This window comes from Falco naumanni, chromosome 18, assembly GCF_017639655.2.
Source record: "Falco naumanni isolate bFalNau1 chromosome 18, bFalNau1.pat, whole genome shotgun sequence".
Taxonomy (NCBI): domain Eukaryota; kingdom Metazoa; phylum Chordata; class Aves; order Falconiformes; family Falconidae; genus Falco; species Falco naumanni.
The window spans coordinates 4,956,054-4,969,153 of NC_054071.1; the positions used below are offsets into that span (position 1 = coordinate 4,956,054).

General features: G+C 64.7%; 1 protein-coding gene and 1 long non-coding RNA gene across 2 annotated transcripts in view; one reads left to right on the top strand and one right to left on the bottom strand.

The window, feature by feature from the left end:
• Window positions 1–1,597: 1,597 nt before the first annotated feature.
• Window positions 1,598–5,196, bottom strand: LOC121098950. Its single transcript, XR_005831381.1, has 3 exons — window positions 4,484–5,196; window positions 3,555–4,044; window positions 1,598–2,679 (listed from the first exon to the last, which is right to left on the bottom strand). It is a non-coding gene; the product is annotated as an uncharacterized LOC121098950 (long non-coding RNA).
• Window positions 5,197–6,824: 1,628 nt separating this feature from the next.
• The window catches only part of TBKBP1 (TBK1 binding protein 1), a 9,316-nt gene continuing 3,040 nt past the window's right edge, over window positions 6,825–13,100 (top strand). Inside the window, 8 exon segments of the mRNA XM_040617412.1 lie at window positions 6,825–6,974; window positions 8,801–9,056; window positions 10,639–10,863; window positions 10,937–11,059; window positions 11,138–11,242; window positions 11,753–11,906; window positions 11,994–12,154; window positions 12,243–12,292. Coding sequence (XP_040473346.1) covers window positions 10,642–10,863; window positions 10,937–11,059; window positions 11,138–11,242; window positions 11,753–11,906; window positions 11,994–12,154; window positions 12,243–12,292 — 815 coding nt within the window. The 5' untranslated portion in view covers window positions 6,825–6,974; window positions 8,801–9,056; window positions 10,639–10,641.

The window sequence follows — 13,100 nt, forward strand, 5'->3', positions numbered from 1 at the left end:
GTAGTAACAGTCTGATGGGCAACTCGGAAATTAATTGGCTGTTTGCTGCTTCCCCGGTCATGCAACGTCTTTATTTTCACATGAAGGATCAGAATCTCTCATTTCCTCTTAAATGAGACTTTTGCTTTTGAGGAACGGTCCCTTGCTTATCCTAGATTGTCAGCAATAAGCCAAGAAAAAACGGAGGAGGTGCAGGGTTTTGAGACTATTTTTCATTTCATTTTTATTAATGCAGCTGTTGATATTACCAGCATTTGAATCTGCAGTTTAACATGGGCATTTTTAAAAGCTGCTTGTGGGAGGGAGAGTAGAAAACCTTAGCCAGTATTTTTTTTCCATTTTTCTTTTTTTTTTCTTTTTTCTTTTTTTTCTTTTTTTTTTTTCCTTTTCTAAAAAGCAGACAAGGATCTGCTTTATTCCCCGATTTCCTTTTCCCAGTCTGATCCTAGGATCCATGACAAATGGAATCCACTTTCGTTGCCCATCTGCACTGCAGCATCCACAATAGCTCTTGTACAGGGTATCAGATATGTGCCTTTCAGTGCTGGGTTCAGATTGCAGTCGAAGTGCCGACTTTGAACCAGTGTACAAAAAAAAAAAAAATAAAATAAAAAATCCCAGGTGTTTAGAGGAGAGGAGGAGCTCTGTGAACTGGGAGAGCCAGCCAGCTCCGGAGCACGGACTAGGGAGAGGCGCCTGGGTCACATTTCTAGTAATGCCTTTTCTTTTTATTTTGTTTCTCGAGGTGGGGTGGGATTTCCTAAAAAAAAAAAATATAAAAAAAAGAAAAAGCCATTCCTGAAGTTGGGGAGGGGGCGTGGAGGGAAGAAATCTGATCATTCCTCAGTGCTACCTGTTTCTGTCCTGTGTGGCTGTTCAGCTGTAGACAGCAGGAGAATAAAGTACACTGAGACAGTAGTGGAAACAAACCTTGTGTCTGTCCTGTTTGTTTTGGGGCTTTTTTGGGGTTGGGTTTTTTTTTTTTTATTATTTTGTTTCAAGGAACCGGTTGTGGAGAGCGACTGCAGCGGGGCAGGCTTCACCCACGCCAAGTGGGGAGTGGGACCCGCTCCGCACCCCGTGCCCGTCACCCTTGGTCCTACTGCTGGCTGCAGAAGGAGCGCCAAGTACCGATTTTATAGACTTGTTTTATTTTTTAAGAGCTGGTTTCACTGCTTGGCAGATTTAATTAACGGAATAAATAATTGATTTGACTTTTTTTATTTTTTTCCCTCCTTCCTCCCAGTGCCGTTTCAGCACTAGAACTGCAAAGTGCGTGTTTAATGTGATCCTGAAATTCCAGCTCCAAAGCCAGTTCCTTTATTAACTTCATTTTGTCGGTTTGTCAGTCGCACCCGACAAAGGACCCGGCGCTTCCACGCTCACCTGCATCCCCACCGCGATGCCTTTATCCCACCGTGACACCGACCCCGCGCCCCCTCGGTAATATCAATTGGAAAGGATCGATTACTAACGAATCGGTAGGACTGATTTATTTACCTTCTTAAAAAAAGAAATTAAAAAATAAAGCTTTATTTTTGTTTTTCTTAATTTTTTTTTTTTTTTTTTTTGCTGCTTCATTTTTCCAGAGCCTGCCGCGTCTCCTCCTGCCAGCATTCTTCCCCCGCCACGGTGGCTCGGCGAGACTGCGTGGGTGCGCGGCGCTCGGTGGGTGACAAGCACCCGGTTCCTCCTCGGGGGAGCCGGAGGTGACAGCAGTGTGTCATCAGCCATATGTGCCACCCCGGCGCCCGAGGATAGCGGGGCCGTGCGGAACTATTCCTGGGAGCAGGAGCTGGGGCTCTTCTCCCAGCGCCGGGGTTTGGGATGTAGCATCTTTTTGGCGATGGGCACCCGAGGCGAGCCGGGGGACGTGCCCGGCTGCCCCCAGAGCGCTGCAGCCCCATGGGGAGAGGAGAAACCCGGGTTTTCCTGCAGCCTTGGTGGGGGTGGTGGGAAAAAAACAACCAGCAGTTCGATTTTCTAGCCTCGGAGGTGATGCTGTGGCCTCGGCACCCCCCCGCTCGGGGCTGCGGTGGCTCCCGGTTCCTGTCTGGCACCGCCGGCACTTGCCGAATGCGGCAGTTTCCCACCCGTGGGGGTGGCACAGGGGGATGGGGGCTCAGCAGGGCCCTTGAGCTGGTGTCACCACTCTGGAACGAAAACTTGCCAGCCGAGGGGACCTGGATTTTGCAGCTCTCCTCCCTGACGCCACTGAGGTGCTGCTGCCAGCGGAGCAGGTGGCTTCGCACGTGGTGGCAGCACATGGTCCGTGCGGTGGCTGGAGGGTCCCGCGCTGCCTGCGGCCAGGAGCATCCCTCACCCCAGTGGGAAACCCGGGTCCTGCGCGGCTACGGCGGCATCACCCCTGTACCCTCACCCAGCAGGACACGGGGCTCTCCTGCCACAGCCGAGTCCAGACAGGGGATGCGCAGCCTCCCTGCCGTGAGCACCCAGGAGCTGGGGGTGCTGCGGGGGTGCTGAGCCGGACTCAGCACAATTACGGATGCACTGAGCAGGGACGGGCTCCGGCGCAGGGACGTACAGAGCTTTGGGCTCTCTGGTCACAGCTTTCCCCTGTACCCCGCTCCGCTCGTCACGGCCATGGCCAGGGTGGGGGACGCGGCTGTGTGGGGACTCGCAGCCTTTCGCCCTCATCCTGCCACGCTGAGCTCGAGCCTACGGCAAGAGATGGCACTGATGCAGAATCCCACCACCGCAGCTCTCCGGTGCCAGCGAACACGATGGTTTCTCACACCCACGCGTGCTCCGTGTTTTACCAAAGTCGCTCCACACTCAGAGCCACCAGTTTTGGGGAGCCCAGAGCGCAACGTGCCGGTCTGGCTTGCCGGGTGGCAGCCCCCCATCATCACCAGGCACCGATACCAGCGCAGGGCTGGGAACATGACTGCAGCCCTTGCACTGAATGCACGGGTGGAGCATCCTGCTGAGGATGCTTGGGGTGTGGAGCGGGTGCTCGGACACCGCCGGGGAGCCCGCGGGTGCCTCCAGCCAGCCCAGAGATGCTTTGTGCAGGTGGGAGACGAGCTGGCCGACGGCTTTTGGAACATGCAAGGCTCTTTTTTCGGATAAATCCAGTGGGAAATGGTCGGCAGTTTTCCACTCCGCGTGGCAGGGTGCTGAGGGTCTCCCCGCGCAGACACCACTGCGCCGCTCTGACCCCTCTGCCCACGGTGGTGCTTCCACCGCCGCCTCTGCGGCTGCTGGTGGGAAGGGGGATCCCTGTTCCAGTTAAACCCGGTCCATGAGCAGGAACCGACGGGGGAATTCACTGGCAGCCAGAGCTGGTTGGGGTGGAAGGGAAAACCTCAGCCAGCTAATGCTGCTGGGTGTCACCAGGGGGGGACTTGAAGTGTCCCCCACCAAAAGGCAGCCAGGCTCATTATTTTTGCTGGTTATAACCGAGGAGCCCAACGCTGCCTCCACCATAAACGCACTAAATACTTTCACTCAGGCCTTTGCTCGAGGGATCCAACAGGCTCCTTCATTCCTCCTGAACGTGGTGAAGGGGGTAACAAATGAGAGGGGCTCACCAGGGGTGACGAAGGCCACGTTTTGGGGTTCAGCTGGCGTTTCTAGCACAGCACAGGCCAGGGAGTTTGCAGCCTCCAAGTAACACGGGCTGTCGGAGGAGAAGATGCGGGCTGGGGGCTGGGAGAGCTCTTCCCCTGCTCTCCATCACTCCCCGCCACGGGCACTGTGGAAGTGTGCCGATTAGCTGAGGCCTTGAGCATATCCAAAATGCATTAGAGTTAAATAATTCAGTTATGGAGTGAAGATGAGGATTTGGGAGAGAGGCAGGCACGAGAGATGCTTGGAAATGCAGGGGGAGGCAGCCCCCCGGCACAGGGTGAAGCACGGCCGGGCAGCAGGGAGGGAGCGGGAGGGATCATCCTTGGCAGGCGGCCGAGGCCGCTGGAACATCGCGGGGGATGGAGACATGTGGCTTTGGGCAGGATTCTGAAGCGGCTGAGAAGCCGGCGGAGTTCCTGGGCAGGGAGGTGGGTGCTGGTGTTTCCTCTGCTGCAGGCAAAGCCGGGCAAAGAAAAGCCAAGTCTGATGGGGTGAGTTTGTGGAGGCCTGCCCGCATCCCTGCCCGCATCCCTGCTCGCATCCTTCCCCCACCTCCCTGCCCGCATCCCTGCCCGCATCCCTGCTCACATCCTTCCCCCACATCCCTGCCCGCATCCCTGCTCGCATCCTTCCCTGCATCCCTGCTCGCATCCTTCCCCTGCACCCCTGTCCGCACCCCTGCCCGCACCCCTGCTCGCATCCCTCCCCCGCACCCCTGCCTGCATCCCTGCCTGCTGGTGCCGTTGAGCGCTGGCGGGTGCCTTTGCCGTCAGGCTGGACTGCCCGGGGCAGCCGGCGAGCAGCACCACTGCAGAACAACCAACTTGCGATGGCTCTGCCCTGCCCGCCGCGTTCCCGTGCACGGACACTGCTGGAACAGGGGTTTTACCTGGTGCTGCAGTCCTTGCTGTGAAAGCCGGCTGCAGAGGCAGCTCTAGAGCCGTTCCCATCACTCTGGGCATTGCACCTCCCAGCTGCTGCACCCCAAATGTCCAGGGGTGCTGCAGGCTGGCCCTTGCCATTGGGGATCATCCCTTTGCAGGATGAGGCTGGTCCCCAGCACCACAGAGGCAGCAACGAGGGGACGAGGGACCTCTGATCTGATCCCCGACGCTGCCCTCGGCTTAAAACTTTGTGGAAACTGTTGGGAGGAGGAGAAAATGCCACGGGGGGGATGCCCTGCACCCCCTCACCTCCCACCACCCACATCCCTGCTGCACTGGGGCGGGTACAGGGAGATTGTTGCAGCCTTGGGAAGAGAAGAGCATCCCGTGGGGCGGCCGGGATGGATCCAGCTTTGTCCATAGCAAAGGTCCTGGAATGTGCGTTGGCTGTGGGGGTGCAATGGGGACCCCAAATCGCAAGGCCTGGCTTACTCAGGTGACAATTCCAGGAGCTTGGATCATTCCTCCTGCCTCCAAAGTCTCCATCTGCCTTCCTCCTCTCCGCGGCCGACCCTTCGACAGCCCCCAGGGTGGTGCAAGGCTTGTCCTTCATCCCCAGTGAACTTCTCTGCCCGGTTCCCTGCGTGCAGCCCCTCGGGGGGTCTCGGGGGGGGGGGGTGGGGGGGGTGGGGCACTGGGCCGTGTCCCCCTGCTCCCCACTGGGCTCTGCGTCCCCAGCACCACACATGCCGCGTTGAGGCCATGCTGTTTTCTTTGCGTCACAATTAACTTCGAACCTGATGGAAAACCTTAATTTGCACTTCAAAGCGCTTTGCAGCAATCTGCCAGCCGAGCAAAGCCGGAGCTGGCACTGGGATTTTTCCAGGGCCCGGCTTGCGGCAAAGCCCGGCACCGCGGCTCCTGCCTGCCCCCCTTTGATCCCCTGGGATCAGGGATGCTCCCCGACCTTTCAGCCCACCCCGGCGGCCCCCCAAGAGCTGTGTGGCTTCTCCAGGCCAGGCACCAAAGGCAACACGGCCATTCCCCGGTGGAAATTCAGATGGAAGCGGCCGTGCTTTGCTCGCTGAAGCCTCGGAGCACCCCGGTGCCCGCCTGGCATCGGTCTCCCAAAACCTCCTGGGCCTCACGTTGCATTTTCAGCTCCACAAACCCCCCGTGCGGGATCCAGCTCCTGCTCCAGCTGTGGGAATCACACAGCATCTCAGCATCCCCGGAGTGGTACCCACCGATGTCAACCCGGGGTGGGCGGGGGGGTCCGTCCATGCCACCGCCGGTGGCCCCGCTCCTGCGGCGATGCTCCGTGTGCTGAATCACCGCCGCGCTCTCCCGGCACAGCCCGGGCTCCATCCAAGCGATGATACATCTGTGCTAAACATAGTGCCAGGAAGGGGGGTCTAGGGTGGGGGGCCCCCGTGGGAGCGCCTCAACTGGGGGCTTCACTCCCTTTGGGTCTGCCGGGGGGGGGGGGAGGGCTGGGTGAAGCCAAGTGCTTCTGCACCGACACCTTCTCCCCCCGCCTGGCGTGGCCGTCGCGTGATGGAGGCAGATGGCCGGGATGTGGGATGGCTCCGTGCTGACATCTCCCAGCTCACCTCTGCTGCTGGCGTTGGGGAAGGAGCGACCACCCCCCCCCCCCAGTCACCATCCCTGGGGGTCTGCTGCCCCCTCCCCCAGCTCCTCCGGTGGGGTGGGATGAGGCCTTTGCAGGGATGCTCGTGCTGTCTGGCTCGTTCGGTGCCGTGCTGGGTCCATCCAGGCCTCGGGGTCCGTGGGTGAAAAGCTGGCGGCAATCCCCCCACCCTGGGGGGCTGCAGGGGGCTGTCCCCCGCAGCACGGGACTCGCCGGTGTGGCCTCCGGCAGCCACGGCGGCAGCGAAAGGAGAGCAGCTATTAATAACCCTGCGCAGCGAAGGAAAAAAAATGTAATTCCATAATGGAAGCAGCTCCCAGAGAACAATTCAGGGAATAAAATGTTCGCGGGGGGGGGGGGGGGGGGGGAGCGAGCCCAGCCCCCACTGGCTGCAGCTCTGCCATTGCCCCCGGGGGTGCCCGGGAAGGGAGCAGCCCCCAGCCCCGGGGTCAGCGCGGGGGGGGACCCGGCTGCGGGAGGGGGCTGGGGTCCGGGGTGTCGTCGTCGTCCCCGGGGCAGGGCGGGGGTCGGTAGCTGGTGGGGGGCTGCGGGGGGGGGGTGGGCGCCGGGGCAGCGGGAGGGGTTCCGTGTCGCCGTGTGCCCCCAACCCGAGCATCCCCGGGACCCGCCGTGCCCCGGGAGGGGGGGGGCGGCCCCGGGGGCGGCCCCGGCGCGGGGCGGGGGGAGGGGCCGCCCGGTGCCCACGTGGTTTCGCGGTGGCTCCGGAGCGGAAGAACCGGCGGCCGGGGCCGGGGCGGCGGCGGGGGCGGCCGGAGCGGGACCCGCCGGGGCGGGAGGGGCCGGGGTCCCGGCGGCGCCGCCGCAGCGCAGCCATCGCCTGGCCGGTGAGTGCGGGGCTGGGCCGGGGGCTACCGGGCTGCCCCCCCCCGGGCCTGTCTCCGCCGGCCCCGCCGCGGCCCCGTTCCCCTTCCCAGCCCCGGCCCCATCCCCGTTCCCGGCTCCATCCCCGTCCCCGGTCCCGGCCCCATCCCCGGTCCCGGTCCCGGCCCCGTTCCCAGCTCCATCCTCATCCCCGTTACCAGCCCCATCCCCGGTCCCGTTCCCGGCCCCATCCCCGGTCCTGGTCCCGTTCCCGGCCCCGTTCCCAGCTCCATCCTCATCCCCGTTACCGGCCCCATCCCCGGTCCCGTTACCGGCCCCATCCCCGGTCCTGGTCCCGTTCCCGGCCCCGTTCCCAGCTCCATCCTCATCCCCGTTACCGGCCCCGGTCCCGGCCCCATCCCCGTTCCCGTTCCCAGCTCCATCCTCATCCCCGTTACCGGCCCCGTTCCCGTTGTTCCCGTTCCCGTTCCCAGCTCCATCCTCATCCCCGTTACCGGCCCCGTTCCCGTTCCGGCTCCATCCCCGGCTCCGCCCCGGGCCCCTCCTGCGGCCCCGGCGACCCTGGCGCGGTGCGGCCCCGGGCTGGGGGCGGGCGGCCCCTGGGCCCTCGGGAGGGGAGGGGGGGTTACCGGGGGCCGCCGCAGGCCAAGGCCCCCCCGCCGGGGCCCGCGACCCCCGCCCGGGCTCACCCGCCTGCCCGGCCCCGCGCCCCGCCCGGGGGCACGCTCGCCCCCTGCACGCGCCTTGCACGGAGCTTTGCACGCCGGTCTGCACACCCGTTTGCACACAGGCTTGCACGTCGGTTTGCGTGCCGCTTTGCACACAGGTTTGCACGCCAGTTAGCACACCCGTTTGCACACAGGCTTGCACACCTAGTTGTGTGCCGGTTTACACACCGGTTTGCACGCTGCTTTGCACGCCGGTTTGCATGCTGCTTTGCACGCAGGTTTCTGCGCCAGTTTGCACAGAGGTTTACATGCTGGGGTGCACGCTGCTTCGCACACAGGTTTGCACACCAGTTTGCATGCCAGCTTGCACACATGTTTGCATGCTGCTTTGCACGCAGGTTTACACACCAGTTTGCACACAGGTTTGCATGCTGTTTTACACACCACTTTGCACACAGGTTTACACGCCAGTTTGCGCGTTGCTTTGCATGCAGGTTTACAGGCCACTTTGCACGCAGGTTTGTACACAGGTTTGCACACCGGTTTGCACACTGGTTTACACACCAGTTTGCACACAGGTTTGCATGCTGTTTTACACACCACTTTGCACACAGGTTTACACGCCAGTTTGCACGTTGCTTTGCATGCAGGTTTACAGGCCACTTTGCACCAGGTTTGTACACAGTTTTGCACGCAGGTTTGCACGCTGCTTTGCACGCAGGTGTACACACCATTTTTGCACGCAGGCTTGCACGGAAGTTTGCACGCTGCTTCACAGCCCATCAGCGCTCTCCCAGGTCTGTGGTGGTGGCATTGCCCTCCCTGGCCTCCACCAGCCCCACCGCGCAGCCCCCCTGGCCCCAGCAGTGGGGAGGGCACGCAGGGGGGTTACAGCAGTGGGGAGGGGGCTTTGCCCCGTCACAGGCCCCCCCGGTTTGGGGCAGGGGGTGCATGGTTGGGGGCGGCTGCCCGGCGCTGCGCTGGTGCTCGGCTCTACCCCGCGCATCCTCGCAGCCCCCCCGGCGGGGCTGTGCTGGGGGGGCCGGGCGGCTGCGCGGTGGCTGTCCCCAGATGCCAGCTGGGTGCCAGCGGCCCGGCAGCATGGTGCGCCTGGCCCAGCGGGGCGATGAGCTGCAGCCCCGGTTTTGCTCTCTTTAAAGGCATTTGTAGGCCTGGAGGAGGGGCTGACCGCTGGGAACATGGAGGCAGCGTAGCTGGTGCGGTGCTGTGGGGATCTGCGCTGTTAACCCTGGAACCTAATGACGGCGCTGCCCATCTCCCGCTGACCCTGTCGTGGCTGACGTGAGCTCCTGCCCGCCGCAGCTCCCTGCCGACGCCTGAGACACGTGTGCCTGTGCCGCAGCCCTGCCCAGCCCGCGCCCCCGCGCCCCGCGCCCGGGGCCTGCTGCCAGGCAGGTGCCACAGTGCGATGGATGGGGAAACTGAGGCACGGCGGTCTGGGAAGCAGCAGGGTCAGACCAGGGGGCTCTGGGCCAGGCTGTGGGTGCGAAGCTGCTGCCCTGTGTGTCGGGGAGGGTCCCGTTCCCAGTTGACACTGGGGGCTCCCCCTCAGCCTCCAACTTGCCCCCAGGACCCCCAGGCAGGGCCTGGGCAGGGGTCTGGGCACCCACCGGCCCTATGAGCCAGGGGTCCTGGTGTCTGGCTTTGAGGGGGTCACCTGGGGCTCAGGGACTCTCATCTTGCCTTGTGGGGGTGCCTCAGTTTCCCCAAAGGGGACGGTGATGGTACCCTCCTGCCTGTGCCGGGGAGAGGGTCCCCTCCATTGCTGCCCCGGGGGGTGGATTTAAGGCCCCTACAGGAAGGGACAGAGGGGAGGTCGTGATGCCAGGAGGGGGGTGGGGGGTGGTGGGTGTCTGTGTTTCATGCTCCTTGTCCCAGCACTGACTGTGACAGCCCAGGCTGCCCGGCCCTGGGGTCTGCCCCCCAGGGCACAGCGGGGCTGAGGGGTGCCAGTGGGGCTGGGCTGGCCCCAGTGCTTGGGGGGGGGGGGGCTGGGCTGTCATCCATCGTCCCCCCCACCCCATCACCCTGCAGATATCGCCTTCCTCTCCCGGCTTTGTGCTATGAATTATTTGTGCGGTGGCTCCCAGATGTCTGCCCGAGCCGCGAGGCTGCGTGCGGCTGCCCCAGTGCCCGCGGGGTCCCCGGCTGGGAGGGGGGGACAGTGCCACGGCACCACTGGCACCGGCACCCGCTGCCGCCTCGCTGGCCCGAGTGTGCCAAAAAAACAGGGAGCTGCAGCAGAGCCACCGGTGGCCACCCAAAATCCTTGACCGGGGACAAATCCTGCGGTGCTGGGTGGTGCGGCAGAGTGGGCTGGGCAGGATCAGGCCCCCCCGGGGCTGGCTGGGGAGCTGTGCCCTGGTGCAGGGGACTCCCGGGGGGGTGAGCGGCAGTGCCGGTATATAGGGCACGGCACGAGCTGCGTGTGCCGTGGGGGCGTGGGAGGGTGGGAAGCCGCTCGCGTGCGGTGCGGGGTGGGAGGCGGCAGCACCAGCCGCTATTTCTGGCACTTGCTCCCAGGGGGACATGGGGAAAGTCACCGTGTCCCCCCCGGGGATGTTCTGCCAGGGATGCTCTCTGCCACCGCAGCTCCCAGCCTCATCCCGGGCGGTGATGGTTACAGCTCTGGGGGTGCTGGGACCCCTGTGCCCCCCATTCCCCGGTGGGGACAGAGGTGCTGGGTGTCCCCCCGCCACCCGGGGAAGGCTGTGGGGTTGGAGCCGCTGCCGGTGGCAGCTCCCAGGACCATCCTTCCCCCATCGCTCTGCCACTGGGACATGCTGAGCTCCCGCAGACCCCGCTCCATCCCCAGGGCCCAGCCAGGCAGCACCGGTCCTTGGCCCCCCACGGCCGGATCCTGCACCCGGTGTCCCCACAGCCCAGCCTGCTCCGGGGGCTGCCCCTGGCCGGGTTCATCCCTGCCGTGGGGTCACCGGTGGTTGTCTGTCCGTCCGTCCGTCTGTCCCCCAGGCAGGACATGGACTCCATGTTCGAGGACGACATCAGCATCCTGACGCAGGAGGCGCTGGGGCCGGACGAGGACTGGCTCGACAGCCCCAACACCGACCTCTCGGGTGAGATGTGCTCGGCCTCCCACTTCGCCCTCATCACCGCTTACGATGACATCAAGAACCGGCTGACGGGGCTGGAGAGGGAGAACTCCACGCTCAAGCGCCGGCTCAAGATGTACGAGGTCAAGGTGAGGGGCCAGGGGGGGTCGGGGGGGCGCGGGGCCGGGGGTCCCCGCTGATGTCTCTGCCCTGCGGCCGCAGTACCCGCTGATCAGCGAGTTTGGGGAGGAGCACATCTTCTCCCTCTACGAGGCCAAGGAGACATCGCTGCTCAAGAGCGAGAAGGCGTCGCTGCAGCAGCAGCTTAACCAGTTCCAGCATGAGGTGAGCGGGGCCGGTGGGGTCAGGGGTCCAGGGGGGGGTCCCTGAGCTGCCCACCCACCGTCCCCACCTCCCTCGCAGCTGCAGAAGAGCAAAGAGCGGGAGGAGCAGCTGGAGGAGATGATCCAGGCCTACGAGAAGCTCTGCGTGGAGAAGGCTGACCTGGAGACCGAGCTGGGAGAGATGGTGGGTGCCGGCAGGGACCGGTGCCTGGGGACATCAGTGTCCCCTTCCCCTCTCTGTGGCAGCAGCTGGGCAAATGGCACCGCCACCCTGGTGCTGTTGCTGGGACGCGGTGGGGATGCAGGGCCTGGGGGGCCGTAGCTGCTCGCCCCTGTTAACGGCCACGCTGAGGGGTTGTAGTGATGCACGTGGTGCAGCTTTATCCCTGTCTCTTCCCACTCCTGCCCTGCCAGGGGATGCTCCCGGCTCCAGCGTGGTGCGTGTCCGGCACCGCTGGGCATCCCTGGCGTCCCCTGGGATGATGCTCCGCCAGCATCACCCGGCACGATGCTCTGCCAGCCCAGAGGGCCATCCCCGCCGTGCCACCCTCCTCTGGGCTGGCCACGTGCTGGGGACACATCCCCCCATCACCCCGCCACTGCGGCCACCAGCTCCGTGGGGACCCAGAGCGCCAGGGCGGGGGGCAGGATGGACCCCGGGGACGGGGTGCTCAGCCCTCCCCTCCCCGGGCAGCGGGCGCTGGTGGAGACGCACCTGAGCCGCATCCGGAGCCTGGAGCAGCAGCTGCGGCAGCGCGATGGCAGCGCCTTCCCTGGGCTGGGTGCCCCGCTGCCGGGCCAGGAGGTGCCATTCCTCACCCTGCACCCCAACCCCGGCCTGAGCCACGGTGAGCAGCCCCCTCCCCACCCCACGGGACCCCCGGACGGGGCAGCCGGGGCTGCGGGCGGGGGGCTGAGCCGAGGGCTGCCCGCAGTGCTGGAGCGGGCCGGGGGCTGGCAGAGCCGGGGGCTGGAGGCCGAGCTGGAGGCGGCACGGCAGGAGACCCAGCGCGCCCAGCACCGCGAGGAGCATCTCAAGGCCGAGTGCGAGCGGCTGCAGGCGGAGCTGAAGCATCTGCAGGACACCCGGGAGCAGGTACGGCGCAGGGTCTGGCCACGCGAGACCACCCCACATCCCCCACGGGTGGGGGGCTGGGTGCTCACAGGGTGTCCCCTCTCCCCAGGACCAGTCGGAGCGGGACATGGCCTGGGTGAAGAAGGTGGGCGATGACCAGTAAGTGCTGGGGGTCAACGGGGGCAAGGGCTGGGCTGCGGTGGGGGTCCCGGCAGGGAGGGCTGGGGGCACACGGGGCTGCACTGCGGCACCACTGGGCTTCCCGTGCGGGGTGTCCGGGGGGGGGGACAGGGTCCCTGGGGGGTTCCCCCACTGCAGTGCTGCAGGCGGGTGGGATCCTGCACCCCAGGGACACCGGGGAGCTTGGGGCTGAGCTGGGCTCCGGGCGTGCGGTGGTCACAATCCGGTGGCCACAATCGGGTGGTCACAATCCGGTGGCCACAATCCGGTGGTCACAATCCGGTGGCCACAATCCGGTGTCCAGCACCGTCCGGGCTGCGCGGTGCTGGCTGGGCGAGCGCCGCCGCCTCCAGAGGGCACTGACAGCTTGTGGCTGCCGAGCAGCCACCGCACAGCACCCATCCGGCACCGCACAGCACCCATCCGGCACCCTGCCGCACCGGGCCGTGCCATGTGGCCGTGCCAGGCTGCGGGATGTCGGCAGCACCGGGAGGCACCGGGAGCGTGTCCAGGCTGCTGGGCGCCACAGGCTGCCCCTTCTCCGGCTCACCGGCTCCGCATCAAACCCCACCAGGGTATTTCTGGTGGCACTGGTGTAACTGGGTGCGGAGCCCTCGTGGTGCTGGGGGACCATCCCTTGTGCCTTTTCGCTGAGCCGGGGGCTCCGTCAGGTCAGCGCAGCCCCCGGCAGCGCGTGGTGCTGGACAGGGACTGCGCACCTGGGATCGGCGGGGTTTGAGCCAAAACACCCCCAAATCTGGGGAGGGCTTGGGGGGGGGGGGGGGGG